The 18,828-nt window shown below is 34.5% G+C and overlaps 1 protein-coding gene across 1 annotated transcript in view; it reads right to left on the reverse strand.

The window, feature by feature from the left end:
• Positions 1–10,256: 10,256 nt before the first annotated feature.
• Cad99C (cadherin 99C) overlaps positions 10,257–18,828 on the reverse strand; it is a 177,002-nt gene continuing 168,430 nt past the window's right edge. The window contains exons 23-28 of the mRNA XM_088257452.1: positions 17,020–17,247; positions 16,400–16,665; positions 15,276–15,503; positions 13,387–13,631; positions 12,190–12,571; positions 10,257–11,299 (exon numbers count right to left, since the gene is read on the reverse strand). Coding sequence (XP_088113578.1) covers positions 11,170–11,299; positions 12,190–12,571; positions 13,387–13,631; positions 15,276–15,503; positions 16,400–16,665; positions 17,020–17,247 — 1,479 coding nt within the window. The 3' untranslated portion in view covers positions 10,257–11,169. The remainder of the gene's footprint in view (positions 11,300–12,189; positions 12,572–13,386; positions 13,632–15,275; positions 15,504–16,399; positions 16,666–17,019; positions 17,248–18,828) is intronic.

Here is an 18,828-nt window from a genome sequence, read left to right on the forward strand (position 1 = left end):
TCAGGTATGCCAAATACTTGAAAGTGGTCAGGTTAGGAGTCGTAACAATCGGCGGGTATGTATGAGGAGGTGCATAAACGTGGAAGAGGCGAAGAATGTTTGCAAGGACAGAGTGGTGTGCCGCTCTATTCTCTCTGCCTACCCCTGCGGGGAAGCGGCGTGATGGTTAGTTAGTTACTAATAAATATTTGATATGACATTAACTATCAAGAGAATAGCTATTTATATATTTAGATAACGCATTACCAAGCATCTCATATAGAAATGAAGTCATCACCAAGATTGAAATCTCTTCAAACGACCATATCGCAGCACTTACAGATCATTTATACATTGAACGGATTCATTGACTTTCGACATGAGATGGTTGTACATAGTTGCGTCGGGTGTCTTGTCTATAATAAACAGTGGATAATCGATTTTCCATATTTCGCATTTTTACGAGTTCAATGAAGTTTTCTTTCAAACTACACTGATGCCGATATTATTGCTTGCATTCTTCAATCTACTGTGGACAGACACGACCGCTTAATGACTTTACTGACCCATAGACCGATATATTGCGTAAAATTAATTGAGATGCTGTATATATCGCTCACTCAAGAACGTCATAAATAAAAAAAACATGATTTTTCAGAAGAACGTTTTTACAGTTTAAAAATATAATACAATGTATAAAAATAAATATCAAGCCACTTACTGCACTTTTTATTGTGCAACAGATCTTTTTAGGTAAAACCTGAAGGTTTTTTCTCCATTTTAAAAATATTTAGTCTATTTAAAAATAATAATTAAACAATACCTTTTCTTCGAAATGCAAAAACAACACTTTCTGCCCTGTAGCGGGTAAATATTAAGTTAAAATATGCCTCTTTTGCTGGGATACAGTACATTTTCTGGGCATTCCGAAAATATACACAACTGAAAATTGACGATTTTTGATTTATGACGTTCTTGAAAGGAGTGAGCGATATGTATATGGCACTGTATGAAAATAATTTATTTAAATTAATCATTTAACTGATTTTGTGAATACGTACCATATTTTAACTAGGTATTTTCCATGCAGTGTTAACAACATTTTTAGTGTCCAAATACTTGTTCAAATATCTGGGTTTCTCCACTTAGGAGTTACTTCATACATTTTTACATCTCAACATAGATGAAGAAGAATATGGAAGTCTGGGTATTAACATGGCTTACGCTGGTTAAGTGATCACTTTACACACGTGTAACATTCACCAATTCTACCCATTATTGACAACCACACTACTCAAATTCTTGGAAGTTCTATATATATATGAACAAATATTGAAACATTGTTCTTGAATCACTAGAACTTCACTAGAGACGTCTATTGCTGAGATGAAAAGAAGCTTTTTATTGAGCAGGAACTCTTTTATTACTATGTGAGGTCCGAATCCTAGATTAAGAACAATTTTTCAATATTGCTTCATATATATGTAGAACTTCCAAGAATTTGAGTAGTGTGGTTGTCAGTAATGCGTAGAATTGGTGAATGATATACGTGTGTAAAGTGATCACTTAAACCAGCCTATGACGGTCGTCAGCCCCGTAAACGCCCAGACTTCCATATTCTTCTTCATCTTTGATAAGATGTCAAAAAATAATATACATAGATTTCGTGAATTTTTTTTTTTTTTTTCATGTTAAAAAACCCAAAAAAATGTAGGAGTTCCAAAAATTTTGTAGTGTGCTTGTCAATCAATGGTGAATGTTGTAAACAAGTGATAACTTAACCAGCCCATGACAGGTCGTAATCTCTGAAATCCATATTATTTTTTATCTATGATGTAAACATGTAAAAATTTATACATCCTGGACTAATCCTGAAACCTAGAACTTACCTAATACTTACCTTGCTTTATGAAATTAACCATCAATATAACACTGCGTCAATATGAAGCAGTGTCCTATGCACCATTTGTTGTGAATGAGGGTTGGAAGAATTTTGTCCATGTTAAAAATTCAATTCAAACCCTTATCCGCACCCCAATGGTGCATAGGGCACTGCATTATATAAACACAGTGTTATCTTGATCGTTAACACACGAAGGAAAGGTGATCAGCTCTCCGCTTCAGGTACCAGTCCAGGGTAATATTGAATAAATATTAGAGTAAAAATATCACTTTTATTTCTTTTATGTCCGCCTCCGTAGTGTAATGGTCAGCACGGTCGGCTACCATTCTGGAGGTCCCGGGTGCGATTCCCAGGGGAGATCAAATAAATAAAAGTGATTTTTCACTCTAATATTTATTTATTCCATATTAAAAAAGAGCTTGATAAAATAAATAAATTAATAGACTGAGTTTTACATTCCTTCAGTTTTCAGTTTTCTTATTGTATTTGTTACGCCCAAGAAAAATACCTTTGCTGTTTTTTTTTAACAAAAAGTGATTTTATTTATTTATTTATTTTATTTATTTGGGATTTTCTCAGCCACTACAAAACAATATACAACAACAATTAACAAATCTACAGCCAATTAAAAAAATCCACTGATAATACTATTCTTATGAAAGTTATGTTGGTTGGGGTGAGTGAGTGTGTGTGTGTGTGTGTGTATTTTTACGATTTTTTTTTTGTATTCTTTCAATTTTACCCGAGTGATTTTTATGAGAAGGAGACCAAATTGGCGACGAAAATTCAAGTAAACTACGCACATAAGAAAAATATACAGTTTTAAGAGTGATCGTTTTATCAAAAGGTTTACTTGTGCGTAATATAAATCCAAGTGTTCCGAGTGCTTTGTCGGTTATGCGCTCAATGTGATGATTAAAAGTTAATTTTCCATCGAGCACACCTTACACCTAAATCTCGAATTGTTTAAACATGCGAAATTTTACCAAGGTGTGCAAAAAAATATTTATACAGGGTGGCGCAAAATTAATCACCCATTCGGAAGATGTTATAATTTTTGCAAATGGCGTCGTACGTCAAACGTATTTCAAATTTGTAAACTGCAGTTTATACTGTTTTACAAATCGATAAAACGGGCACAAATGCCTATCAATACTGGCGGCAGCCACTTGGCGGATGTCACCTTTTTCCACTTAGCGGAAAAAAAAATTAAGGTCCATTTAAAGATTTCATCAGATCCGATAATTTTTTTTCTATTTAGTAAAAAAATAATTCATAAACAAAATTGGATGATTAATTTTGCGCCACCCTGAATCTGTATGTATACTGCAGCTGTCTTGTTCATATGTCGCTCACTCCTTTCAAGAACGTCATAAATCAAAAAACTTGATTTTTCAGGAGAACGTTTTTAATGTTTAAAAATATAATACAATGTATTAAAAATAAATATCGAGCCACTTACTGTACTTTTAACTGTACAAGAGATCTTTTTAGGTTAAACCTGAAGGTTTTTTCTCCATTTGAAAAATATTTAGTATTTAAAAAAAATAATTAAACAATACCTTTTCTTCAAAATGCAAACACAACACTTTCTGCCCTGTAACGGGTAAATATTAAATTTAAAAAATGCCTCTTTTGCTGGGATATAGTACATTTTCTTGGCATTCCGAAAACATGCACAACTGAAAATCGACGATTTTTGATTTATGACGTTCTTGAAAGGAGTGAGCGATGTGTCAAATATTTATTTATTGAACGGCTGAAGCCTTTAAGATATAATACATATACACAGTATCTAATACAAAACTAAAAAATACACTAATGAATACACTCATAGAGAAACCAAAAGTCTTGTAACAAATGGTCTTATAACATAAAATCATAATTAAAAATATGATTGTCGTACGATGCCATTTGCCAAAATTATAACATTTTCCGATAGGGTGATAATTTACCGCGCCACCCTGTACAGTTTTACCTTTCTATAGATGGGTTCTGTAGTTGTCCGCCTCCATAGTGTAGTGGTTAGCGCGCTAGGCTACCATGCTGGAGGTCCCGGGTTCGATTCCCAGGAGGGTCAAAATAAATATTAGTGATTTTTCAGTCTAATATTTATTTAACATGACCCTGGACTGGTACCTGAAGCGGATGGCTGATCACCTTTCCTTCGTGTATTTAACGATCAAGATAACACTGCTTCTATACGATGCAATGCCCTATGCACCATTGGGATGCGGATAAGAGTTAGAAGAAGAAGAAGAAGAAGATGGGTTTATCGAATGTATGGAACATTGATGTTTTGGATTTACCTATTTGTGTTAGAACTATCATACTTGCTTTGGAATTATTACATGCTATAAATAGATTAAATAAATAAATAAATGTAAGAAAGTAATGTAAGGCTGAACGAGAAATAATTGAAAAGATTAGGAAGAGTTCTTTACGGTGGTATGGACATGTGGAGCGAATGGATAACGAGATAATTAACGCGCTATGAATGATAGACAACTTACTATCCTGGCTCTCCTAGATTTTAGCAGTGCATTCAATTCTGTGGATTTTGATATACTTCTCGCCCGACTAAGCTCCCTCAATTTCTCACATTCAGTTATACAATGGTATTCAGCTTTTTTAAATGGGAGAAGCCAAAGTGTTATTCTGCCAGATAAATCATCAGAGTTTAATTGGTTAAGCACAGGGGTACCTCAGGGTAGCGTTATTTCTCCACTCCTCTTCTCAATCTTCATAAACACCATATCTACCCACTTGAGTTGTTCTTATCATCTCTACGCCGACGACCTTCAAATTTATCTTCACACTGATGTCAAAAATGTTGACAATGCTATAAAAACGTTAAACTCTAATCTCTATTCAATCTCTTGTTGGTCCAAAGAAAATGGTTTACTGATTAACCCAAAAAAATCTCAAGCCATTGTTATAGGTAGTCGTAGACAAATTTCCCTTCTAAACTTAACTACTTTATCACCTTTAGTAATTAACAAATCTCCGATTCCTTTTACGAAAAGTGTAAAAAACCTTGGTATCTTATGGACCAACACTTAAGCTTGAATGAACAGATAACTGAAGTTAGTAAAAAATTTTACCAGACTCTCCACTCATTAAAAAGGTTACAAAATTTTCTTCCGCCCACTGCTAAAATAAATCTGTCACAATCTGTCCTCCTATCTTCTCTGTGTTATGCTAATATATGTTACCTTGACGCTAGCACGGAACTTATTAATCGTCTGGAGCGTCTTCAGAATCATGGTATTCACTTTATTTTTAACTTAAGGAAATATGACCATGTTTCACCCTGTCGCACTGAATTAAAATGGCTTCATTTTAAACAACGCATAAATTCACAATCTCTCGCCCTACTATATAACATTCTTCACGACCCCAGTGCACCAATTTATCTTGTAGAAAACTTCGTTTACCTTTCTGATCATGGTCTATCGCTTCGCTCTTCCCAAGAGAGAACACTCTCCATTCCTTGCCACAACACAGCATTCCTCAGTAATTCCTTTACTGTCCAAGCGGCTAGACTCTGGAATGAACTACCTCTACACGTAAAAAATGCACCTTCTATTTTAACCTTCAAAAAACGCCTGAAACATCATTATCTTACCTTAGAACCCTAACTGTCCATCTCCTCCTCCCCTGACCCCTCCTCTCTTCCTTAAACTTGCTACCTGACCCTACCTATTTATCATTAGAATCCTAGAATACTTATTTGTTTTTTTTTTCTTTTTCCTCTTTTTATTTTTTAGTTTTTTGAAAAAATCTATTACATCAGACAATAATATGTATTAACTTTTAAAAACGTCTGAGACATTACTATCTGTCATCAGAATCCTAACTGTCGATCAAACCTCCTCCCTCTACCTCCTTCCCTAAACTCCCTTCTTCCTTTGCCCTCCTTATTATCGTCTTTTGTTAATTGGTAATTGGTATATTAATATGTAATTTATGTTTTTTTTTTAAATGTCAATTTGTAATTTATGTTTTTTAAATGTTCAAGTACTATCTACCCTCTGATTGCAAACGGCTATATATGGTATCATACGTTTTGATCAATATCACTAGTCCGTCTTTGGTCGGTTGGAAGATATTGCTTTTTAGCAATAAGCCCGCCAATGTACTTTTTATATTCTGTACATGAAGTTTAAATAAAAAAAAATAATTACTAAAAAAATATATGTGGCGAATGTGTGAGGGAAAACAGAACGAGGACGACTGAAAATACTTGGCACGATCAGATCACTCAGAACTTAAAATCTGGCAGTGTCAAAAGTCTGCGTAATCGGAGGGCATGTATATGACTAGATGTATGGATGTGAAGGAGGCGAGGAGTGTATGTCAGGACAGAAAAGTGTGGAGTTTCATCCTCTCTGCCTACCCGTGCGGAGAAACGGCGTGATGGTAATACTAGTAGTAGTAGTAGTATAAATAGATTTACATTTTCTGTTGATATTTACGGTGAAACTGCATTTTATATAATAAAACAAGTATAAAGCTTTTTTCCTCTTTTATTTTATGTGACCAGTGACCAGGTTTTGTCGTTGCCGACATCATCAGACCAGTCTTATGAGGTCACTGGTAAAATAAAATAAAAGCGGAAAAAGCTATATAGTTGTTGTTTTATTACACATATCGCCCACTCCTTTCAGGAACGTCATAAATCAAAAATCGTCAATTTTCAGTTGTGCATGTTTTCAGAATGCCCAGAAAATGTACTATATCCCAGCAAAAGCGGCATATTTTTAACTCAATATTTACCCGCTACAGGGCAGAAAGTGCGGTTTTTGCATTTTGAAGAAAAGGTATTGTTTAATATTTTTTTTTAAATATACTTAATATTTTTCAAATGGAAAAAAGGATTCAAGTTTTACCTAAAAAGATCTGTTGCACAGTAAAAATTTCAATAAGTGGCTTGATATTTATTTTTAATACATTGTATTATATTTTTAAACTTGAAAAACATTCTCCTGAAAAATCAAGTTTTTTGATTTATGACGTTCTTGAAAGGAGTGAGCGATATATTTGTATGGCATTCATTGTTGGGGAAAAGAAAACAAACATTTGTATTTATTTATAAAGCTTATATTTACTCTGTATAAAAATATAATACACCAATTCATTAAAACAGTTATGAGCAATAATATACAAAAATAAATAATTCAATCATACTTCATCTTGCAATTCTTCCTTGTGGGAAATTTCTAAACTTAAATATTAATATGTATACAAATATCCTTAATCCTATAAGGTATAAGACGAATTCGCACATAAGTATGTAGAACATTTGGCAATGACTGTACAAAACAGTTCTACACAGGCAATTTGCAAATAACACTCAGTCATTATAATATTTTCGTAGCATACATCTTATTACTATCATTATATTTATTTAATAATTAACATGTTCGCTGTACACACTTAGAAAATTCTAATTAATGTTATACGAGGTATGGCAATTAAATTCAGAGAAAAACACTACGTAACTGGTGCATATGCATCTGGGTAAATAGGTCCTTCCACTCCGTCACAGTAAGTCAGGTTTTTTTAATTATTCGGTTTAGAGAATTGATTCTTTAATTTTCTTTAATTCTTTAATTTTTAAATTTTTAATATTTTTAGGGATATTGACTATGTTTGACTATGTTTAAATTTTTAATATTTTTAGGGATATTGACTATATCCGGAATAGGGGCTAATTTTGAATATGATTTTGAAAAATTATTGCTTTATCAACTCAATTAGTCAATTAGGATAAATAATAATAATTTTAGGGGCTGGTTTTAGGGTTTTAGCTTGTTTTCATTTATTAATTCCTGCTTTTTTTTAAAGTTTATTATTTTTATGTACGGGGGTTATAATTCATACATTTAAAGACACCCAAGATATCCGTTTAATAATAGGAAGGGTAAAATTTATACCTTTAGTAGGGCTATTTTTTAAGATTTCATGGTATTTCATTTTATGGGCGTTCAAGTAAATAGCTAAATAACCTTAGATAGCTAACATTCTTTCATCATTTCCCTATCTGTAACTAAAGATATAAAGGGATTTATATCAAATCGATGTAATAGTCACATTTGCCCTCCATACAACGCACACCACATATGAGTACTAATGTCTCTTTGGCGGTGCCCATATACATTTGAATAATGGTCGCTGATAATCGAGAATGTCCGCCTCTGTGGTGTAATGGTCAGCGTGTTTACCTACCGCGCTGGAGGTCCCGGGTTCGATTCCCAGGGGGGGTGAAAATAAACATTAGTGATTTTACACTGTAATATTTATTTAATATTACCCTGGACTGGTTCCTGGAGCGCAAGAGTGATCACCTTGCCTTCATGTAAGTAATGATCAAGATAACACTGCCTCGATTCGATGCAGTGCCCTATGCACCATTGGGTGCGGATAAGGGTTATAAGTAAGTAAGATAATCGAGAAAAGCCCAAAGGAGTTCTCTCTAATTCGGTAGGCCTGGGATATATGCAGAAATATTAAAAAAAAAAGGAAAACTTCTTAATTGGCTGGATTGGACGGATATTATATAATTATTATAAGACCTGTTTTGTTACTATGAAAAAATATACTATTTTCAGGATAAAATTGTAACCGAGTATAACAATTCGAAAATCGCAGCTGTAACTATTCCATTAAATATCCAAAGATATAATTTTTTTAACTCGGTCGCAGACATGACTGACTGAAAATGTAGAGTCACCTTAAAGGAACCCATCATGGCAGAGTTGAAGCCATCCAAGAGGCTGCGACCGTCATCTTGAAAGGTCTAAGTTTAAGGGACTATCAAGGCTTCTTATCATGGAAGAAACGTTAAAAACATTGTTCTGAGTTAGAAAGAGACTACTGTGAAGGCCGTTAAAAAAGTTTAGCTGCTAACTTTATTTGCCTGTGTTTTATTTACAAATTATCGGAATTTAATTGCCACACCTCGTATATATATATAAATATATATTTATATATATATATATATATATTTATATATATATATATATTTTATATATATATATATATTTTATATATATATATATATATATATATATATATATATATATATATATATATATATATATATATATATATATATATATATATATATATTTAAATATATGAAAAAAAATGGAAAAAAACTTTTGTCCTCTGGTCCACATACTGTTGTAATAGATACGAGTGACAAAAATGTAAGCTTGGAATTTAAATAAATAATACTTATGATGAAAAAAATGTCGAATAGCATCCAACATGGGACCTAAGAGCAAAAAATCAATGTTGAATGAAATTCGACATTGGACCAGTAAGGGTTAAAATCAGAGTAGATATTTTTTTTATTATAAAAATAAAATTTTGTATGTACATAGTTTTAAATGTATTAATCTCTTTTCTTCTTATCTTACTATGTATATAAAAAAATAAAAATACCTGGTCTACAAATATAATAGATTTTTTGTTACACATTACTGAGCTGTAAAGAATATGGCTAAATATAAAAATAATTTTACATTATATTTATGTACAAATAATATCAGTTCATTTAAAAATAGTTCAATTAAAATATCTACAATACCTAATTAATATTTTCGACATGACAAGAAATTTATATAAAAATAATTATGTTTAATTTTTCAAATAACAATTTTATATGACAATAATTAAGTCTATTTTGACATAGAAGTTTTAAGCATTTGAGCGAACGGATATAATTTTTAAATTGTTCAGACTAATATATAATCGAATTATTTTCTGATAAAAAAAAATAATATGCACATGAGATTTTTTTGCAATTATATTTTTTGTTCGGTACTTTAATTAAAACAATGCTATTCACTTCAATTTCAAAAACATATGATTAGAATTTTAATGGTAATCATATTAAATTAACATTATTATGGAAATCAGGATAATAAAATGGTATATTTAAAAGTTCTATATCACATCAGAAATAAAATGTGCCTATTAAATTTTTAATCAATTAAATTTACCTGCATATTTTCCAAATCATTACATCCATTTTATATAAAATAAACTATTATAAAGGTATTGAATGGAGTATTTTCATACATATGGCAGATAGCGTGCTTCTTGACAGTGCATCAGTAAGCATTTTCAATGTTTTCGATTGCATTATTGTTTCATAGTTTTTTTAGTAGAGTAGAAATGATTGTTTTTTTCCATTTAAACAGGCTGAGCCACAGTAACGCATGGCCGGGTACAGCTGTACTCAAATAAATTAAAAATTCTATACCATGTTTTACTACATTGGGACACCAGATTTGTAAAAAAAATGTTTTCATACAAAAATAAAAATTGACAAAATAAATATTTATTTTATTGTTACTGGCGGTATGAATCTGTATTAAATATAATACTATAAATAAAAAGTAAACAAATCAAACCGTTATCATACAAAAAAGTGTAGGATCTTATTTTAATTTATAATAAAAAGTGAACACAATAAAGATATTAATTTGACTTCATTATTGGTTCTCATTTAATGGACGGACTCAATTCTGCGCTCCAGTCACTAGATTATTTAGAATTTGCGTTTGAAAATACAGCAGTCTATTTTTTGTAATCGTAACAAATAGTCATTGGTAGTCTGAATAAATAAATCAGTCAGCCATCTTAAATTATATAAAAGATCGGCCATCTTGTCTCAAGTTGAGTGAAATGAATAAATAAATATTTGAGTGAAAAATTGTTAATATTTATTTGGACCTCACTGAGAATCGAACCTACGACCTTTAGCACGGTAGCCTAACGCAATGACTACTGCACTACGGTGGCGGACTGCTAAATGAATAAGGAAACGAAAGGCAGGAACGTGAAGATAAATAGAATTGCAGCAATTTCTTGGGCACTTAAGATTGTACTATTTTTTTAACTTGAAAGCAAAAACAACACTTTCTCTGTAGCGGATAAATATTAAGTTAAAAATATGCCGCTTTTGCTGGGATTTAGTACATTTTTTGGGCATTCCGAAAACATGCACAACTGAAAATTGACTATTTTTGATATGTAATGTTGTTGAAAGGAGTGAGCGATTTGTGTGGTGTCAGATTGTGTGACACCTTATGTTTGTGTAGTGTTACAACCATTTGTGTAGTGTCAGTGGTGGTCGAAGGGTTGATGAAATTTTATGTATTTATAGTTTTATTCTGTTTTTCTAGTGACTGGGCTGCAGCCACCTGGCATTTTGAATTTGCGTAATAATTACTAGCCTAATTATAACACTATAATTCGTTATTACATTAAATTTATAATTCGGTTGTAGTCTCGACAGGAGATCTGTCATTGATATATGAAAATCCTAATTGGGAATAGTCCCTTTTTCCAAAGGTCACGTTGTCATTCGATGGACTAACCATTCCATCATCATCAGAAGACCTGAAATTAAAAAAATTAACAAATTAATATATTTTTAACTAACTACGCTTACAATCTTTCCTTACATCACCATTCGAACACCTATCATACATCATTTTTCCGCACATTCATCAGAGAGATCGTATTTCTAATACATTCAGTCTACTTACATCCTTCTTTTACTAATTCTATGCTTCACTTCCATACACTTCTAAACTTTGTCACTTATTTCACTGTACTGTACGCTGGGGGTCTGGACCATAAAATTTTTAAGATGGATCGACCTTGGGAGAACAAAAGAGGCGTCGGAAGACCCCAAAAGAGACAACATAGTCGCTGTGGGGGGTAGAAACTGGCTGCAAACAGCAACCGACCAAAGGAAATAGAAGGATACGGAAGAGGCCTATTTCCAGCAGTGGAGGACAGAGGGCTCATGAAGAAGAAGAACGCTGGAGGCATTCCAGTGTCCCGGTTGAATAAATCAGAAATCTCACAAGCATATCCGAATCAATGCTCTTCCACCAGTAGTTAGAAACAGTGAGAGTGAGATGATCTTTAGAAAAAGACTAAAAATGATTTTTTCGCTAAATCATTTCCACTATCTCCTTTTCTCCAATTCAATCACAGTAAAGAGCCCTTGAGGTAGTTATATTGATTTGGTTATTTGTCAAGTATTAAAAAACTAAGGATATGCCACCTGAGAGCATTAACCCCTCGTGTTTCCATTTCCAACCCCGGGGAGGCCGCTGGCCATTCACTGACTATACTCAGCGGAACTTTGAGTTGCCAGACTGACCTGGGTGGAAGCCAAAGAGATGGCGCGTGGCAGTGACTTGGAGACGTCTCGTGTTGGCCATATGCCTAGGGAGCAAACATGGAAAAAGATAAAAAAGAAGATTAAAAACGTTTACCGTTGGAATCCGGAATTGTGTCCCGGTATTTCGTCGTACGCCATGATGGCCCCTTCCCGTTTGAGGGTGTTGTTATTCTTGTTGTCGTTCTTCTCCTTCCCGGCGGACTTGGCGAGCATGTTGAGGTTGCTCTTGTTGTTCCGGTTGTAGGTGTTGTTCTGCTGGCTGCGCATGTTGTTGCGCCCGAAGGTGTCCAGGAAGGAGTTGTTCTGGTGGTCGTTGCGCGGCAGCGTGGACAGGTGGTGGTGGTTGTTGCGGTAGAGGGAGTTGGCATTGTTGCGGTTCAGCGTGTGGACGTTGGAGTGCAGGTAGTCGGTCGGGCTGGCCACGCTCGAAGCTCGGGCTGTTGTGGCTGCCTCGGATGAGGTTGGGCTGTTTTGTCCTGGAAATCAAATAAAATTTTATCATGGTTTGAATATCTTTTTAAACTAATACTGGAAATTACCATCAAGAGATTGTTATCAAATTGTTTTATTTTTATAAGGAATTTATGAGGAATGCCTCTTAGAATAGAATAGTATAGAATGCTATGAGGTCATGGAATATGCGCGATCAGTTTACACATTTCGTAACACTCGCTCTTTCACTTAAGCCAGCTAAGTTGTAAGTCATGCAAATGTCTATATATATTCCCTTTTCAAAGAAATGAATGTGTGAATATTTATTCAAATATTAAAATACATATATACATTTTTTCTAGGCTTATTATTTACTTACAAATTATGTATTTTAAACAATATACGTACATAAAAATTTTCCTATTTTCACAAATAAAAGATACTCCTTTCAACCATTTATCTACACCCTATTATTGCATCATATTGACACACTGAATCTTGATTGTTAATTACGGTGAGATTAAACACACATAACAGTGAAAAAAGACTGATTTATGTTTTGACTCTTTGGGGAACCCATCCAAGACATCCATAACGGTAGCCAAACGCACTAACCACTTCACTAGGGAAGCAATAAAATTACTTTTTTTTCTATAGGAATAACCCGTGTTATTCCTATTTAAGAGGCTTGTCTGCAGGTAGGATAGTAAGGATAGGGATGGAAATGTGAAAAATACATCACAAACACCCAGACCAATTAAAAATAATTCATTTTGCAATTGTTGATTGTTTGCTTTTAGCTCACTTTAACAAAAGCCTCGATCAATAATTGTATTCATTTAATTTTTAGCATCCTTACCATTATCTTTGGTGATATAGCTGACGTTGTCGAGGCTGAAGGTGTGGTTGTTGGCGCTGAAGTCCAACTGCAGGTCATTGCAGCTGTCGCAGTCGTCCAGCGGAACCGCCATGTTGAGGACCTGAGTCTCGTACTCCTTGAGGCTCGGCGTGTCCACGCTCGGAGCGGGGCCGCTGATGACGGGGTCGTAGCGGGCGGGGGCGTTGCTGTAGTGACGCTGCATCCGCGCTTTGTAGTTCCGATACCTGTAAAACATTCAAAATTCAGTTTGTCTGTATTCGTGTGCAAAAATTCAAGTTTGGTGAGATATTCTTCTTCTACTTCAAACCCTTATCCGCACCCCAATGGTGCATAGGGCACTGCACCATATAAATGCAGTGTCATCTTGATCGTGTACGCATGAAGGAAAGGTGATCAGCCCTCCGCTTCCGGTACCAGTCCAAGGTAATATTGAATAAATATAAGAGTGAAAAAATCACTTATATTAATTTGACCCCCCCTGGGAATAGAACCCGGGACCTCCAGTATGGTAGCCGAGCGTGCTGACCATTACACTACGGAGGCGGACAAAAATAATTAAGGATAAAAATTAGGGATACTAAATTTAGTTCTTCTGCGCGTGTCATGTCAGATCATCCTGACATTGACTCACTCGAGCTTAATTATCCTTGTTTTGGGCAGCTCTAAATTTAGTTCTAGACCAGTGGTCAGCAACCAAGTACGCGCGGGTAGTTGAATTGCCCACTACGACACTTTGAATCACCCATCAAGAAAATATGATGATATTTCTTATTATAAAATTATTTACTCATTGAAAATAATGTATTTTCATTAATTGATTCGGCACTCACTTTGTGGTAAAATCTATCCATTTTTAATTAATATTTTACTTAGTAAATATTACTATTTCTTAAAATCTACCGTGACACGTGTTTCCATGCATTCATCACCTTTTTTTTAAATACGGTGTTTGAAAATTATGCGGAATGCATCAAAACACGTGTCATAGTAGATTTTGAGAAATAGTGGTATCTACTAAGTAAAACATTAATTAAAAAAAGAAAATAATGTATTTATACACACGTGTACATACTTTATTTTATAAAAAAAATATCTTTAATTTTTTTTTATTTACCCACTTATCAAATGAAATTAACAAAATTGAAATTTTTTACCCAGTCTCGCAAAAGGTAACTGACAACTGTTCTAGACCATTTAACCTTTAGAGTGCTGAGAATCAATTTATCGACTCTGTTATACTTTTCCAAAAGCGCAACCGTCGATATACTAATAATGGCGGTGATTTTGCTAATACAATGTCCAGTAAATTTGAAATGGATCATTTTTGCCAAAAATCTTTAATAAAAAAATTAACACTAAAACGGTTAATAAAGATAATTTCATTCACTAAAATGGTAACCGAATGGTAGAATAGTAATGTCCGCCTCCGTAGTGTAATGGTCAGCACGCTCGGCTACCGTTCTGGAGGTCCCGGGTTCGATTCCCAGGGGGGGTCAAATAAATATTAGTGATTTTTTCACTCTAATATTTATTCAATATTACCCTGGACTGGTACCTGAAGCGGAGGGCTGATCACCTTTCTTTCGTGTAGACGATCAACATAACACTGTGTTTATATAATGCAGTGCCCTATGCACCATTGGGGTGCGGATAAGGGTTTGAATTGAAAAGAATGGTAACCAACCGCGCTATCCACGATACTATAAAGTCGAAAAAATCGACAACAAAAAAAATTCATCCTCTTATCAGCCGATTATTGTAATCAAAACTTAAAGGTCCCAAAGAGATAATAAGCACATTTTGGTGTATTTACTCGTGCCTACTAAAGCACGAAAAACATATAAAAACTATTGTTTAAATTTATTTACCTGTTCCACGACACGCATATGTAGATAATGCCCGCGATGCCCAGGATGAAGATGATGCAGGCTATGATGATGAGCGCGTAGGGGAAGGCGTCGGGGGCCGCGGGCTGCAGGCGGGGCCGCGGCGGGGAGGGGGTGGGGAGCGGGGCCCTCACCCCCTCCGCAGTGGCGCGGGCCACCCCCGACACCACGAACGTTATGTTGGACTGGGCGGAAGGCTCCAGAATAGACCTGGAAAAGAATATATTATTTTAATCGAAGCGAGAGATGATTGGAGAGGGTTAAGAGGGTATTACCAACAATAATCCACTGAGTATAGTCGACGACCATTGTCAATGGTTTACTGAGGAGTCAAGATTCCCGGGGATATTACTTTAATTAAGTAGTTTTTACAACAAGAAAATAATATTATTTTTTGACATCTCATCAAAGATGAAGAAGAATATGGAAGTCAGGGCATCTTCTTCATCTTTGATGATGTCAAAAAATAATATGAAAATAACTCCTATAATTGGAGATAATCCAGATTTTGTGAACAAGTTTTTGGACACACTCAAAATGTTGTAAGAAAATAATAATTTTAGATAATTTATATTTATATATTTATATTGTCCGCCTCCGCAGTGTAACGGTCAGCACGCTTGGCTACCGTTCTGGAGGTCCTGAGTTCAATTCCCAAGGGGGTAAAAATAAATATAAGTGATTTTTTCACTGTAATATTTATTCAATATTACCATGGGCTGGTACCTGAAGCGAAGGGCTGATCACCTTTCCTTCATGTGTAAACGATCAAGATAACACTGCGTTTATATGACACAGTGCCCTATGCACCATTTGGGTGCGGATAAGGGTTTATTATTATTTATTATTAATTTATAAAGCGCTATTTTTGTAGAATACCACTTCAAGGGCTCTTCACTGTGATATATGAAACATTGTTTATTTTTTGACAAAACAATAATAATAAAAGTCGAAGGTTTTTTTTCTTCTTTTCTTTGGATAAGGCTTGGTAAAATTTGTCACATCTGGCATATCTGACAAGTGTCTGTTAGGGTCGCAAAGCTATCGAATGCACATTTGAAAGTTTACAAGGCCGTGTATCAATAAAAATAAATTATGATATGCACCTTTGAACTCTGGTCGAATTTCTGTCCAGAATTTTTCCCGTGTCGGGGTCTATGACATAAAACCAGACGTCGGTTCCCGTGGGGTCCAGCTCCAGGGTTTCGTTCTCGCTGATATACTGCCGGGAGGAGAACTTCTCTATTCCGACCACCAGGTCGCACTTGTCCTCGATCACTCTGGTGATGTTCTTGGACTGCAGCCTCACCACCTCCGGACGGGCGTCTTTGAACACCAGGACTAGCTGGTTGTTTTTGGTGAGAAGGTTAACCTGAAATTTTTCATCCGCATGTTAAATGTTTGCGATTGTTGCGCGGTATGATCGATAATCCTGAAATTATCCGGAACATTGGTCTGTATGTTCCCGATAGTTACCTAAGATTGGCTACCATGCTAGAGGTTCTGAGTTCAAATCCCAGGGAGTCCTAATAAATATAAATATTTTTCCACTCTAATATTTACAAAAAATTACCCAAGACTGATACCTGAAGCGCAGAACTGATCACTTTGCCTTCATGTAATTAATGATCGATATAAACACTGCAGCTATGGGATGCAGCGCCCTATACACCTTTGGGTGCAGATAACGGTTAGAAGAAGAAGAATATAAGATTATGTAACTCACAATAACGGGAGCAATGGCCGTGGTATAGTCACTTCTGGATCCGGGATTATCCCTTGCAGCGACATTCAGAACAAACGGGAGCTGTTCTTCGGGAACACTTTCAAAAGTTTTTGAATTCTTGATGACTCCGGATTTGGAATCAATGTTGAAATAATCCTGCGCTGAATTGCTCCAGGAAGATTCCTTGTATTGAATTCTACCAAAGTTTCCACTGTCCAAGTCCTTAGCCTGCAAAATATTCAATAAAACATTTTGGTAAGAGTGAAAACATCAAGTATTAGGTCAGTCAAAAAGTTTGTGCGCATTTCTTTAAACAGTGTAAATAAAACGGAATTTATTATTTTAATCAATGATATATCTTCCTCTATCAATTACAATTGTGTCGCCATCTTATTGGCAGATTTTTTTGTTACATTAATGTAGATTTTTTTTGTCTACCTATGTGGTTTAATGGATGGCATCTTTAGTTACCTTTAGATTCCGAGTTCGATTCCCAGACGGGGGGTGAAACCAAATATTACTGATTTTACACTCTAATATTTATTCAATATTACCCTGGACTGGTACCTGAAGCGGAAGGCTGATGACCTTTCCTTCATGCGTTAAAGATCAAGATAACTCTGCGTTTATATGATGCAGTGCCCTATGCACCATTGGGGTGCGGATAAGGGTTTGAAGAAGAAGAATATCTCACCACACTTGAGTTTTTGCATACGAATACACAAAAACTTAGAGACTTAACTGATATTTCTTTATCTAACAGATAGCGTGCAAAAGTATACATAGTTAGAAAAGTCCTTGAATAATTTATATGTACATTTACACACATTCTGTCATAAAATCATTTTAGCTGTCACGAGTTGTATAATAACCTGCACAAGTAAGCATAAATAAATGCATAAACAATGCATTATTTAACCTGTCTGGGAGTGAGTTTCTGCAGACAAAACTATATCTAAGTAAGTTTTTATTTAAAAAAAATATATTATATAATTTATTAACAGTCAATGCTGTAAAGCATGGGTGGCCAACCTTTTCAGCAGCCGGGCCAGATTTTAAAAATGAGATTTCGTACCGGGCCGTAAAACAAAATTTCTTTTATTATTCCAAGCAAATATGAAATATATTGTTTTTTTTTAAAGAAGATTTTACAAAAATGTGAATTAATCATTTTATTAGATCAGAGTTAGGTAATACAAAAAATAATTTTAGTAAATAAAAAATAAAAATAAATAATTTAGTGAGATGTCTGATTTTGTTTGTCAGACTTTTTTCAAATTATCTTCAATTAGTTTTCAAATGTCGTCCACACGCCTAGTAATAATTTGATGAGACAGGCCTTTTTTTGAGAAATCCGTTTTCTTTTCTAGACACAGAATTTTAACGACACTCTCCAAACATTCCTAAACCATTTCACCATCTGAATATTGCTTCGATTTTTTGCTAGAATCATGGCTATTGCAAACATTGCAAGCTTTTACATAGCATTTTGACGTTGAGTTGATCTAGCAGTTGGTTAGCTTGTATTCTTATCAATGTGTATTTAAAAGTCGATCGCGAAATGTTGTGATTGTTTGTTGACACGAATATACCATGGAAAAAATTGCCACGATAGTAAGATATATCCATATATGGAACTACGCATTATGGAATTTTCTTTTGTTAGTTTTATGTACACTTAAGGGGAAAAAAAGGGCCACAAGTAAACACCCGGCGGGCCGCGGGTTGGCCACACTTGCTGTAAGGCAACATATTTTCTTAACAATTTTTTTTTATCAGTAAATATGATTTAAATCAAACTTTTCTTTG

This window comes from Brachycentrus maculatus, unplaced genomic scaffold, assembly GCF_059751285.1.
Source record: "Brachycentrus maculatus isolate JH-2025_06_01 unplaced genomic scaffold, ASM5975128v1 h1tg000081l, whole genome shotgun sequence".
In the NCBI taxonomy this organism is placed as follows: Eukaryota; Metazoa; Arthropoda; class Insecta; order Trichoptera; family Brachycentridae; genus Brachycentrus; species Brachycentrus maculatus.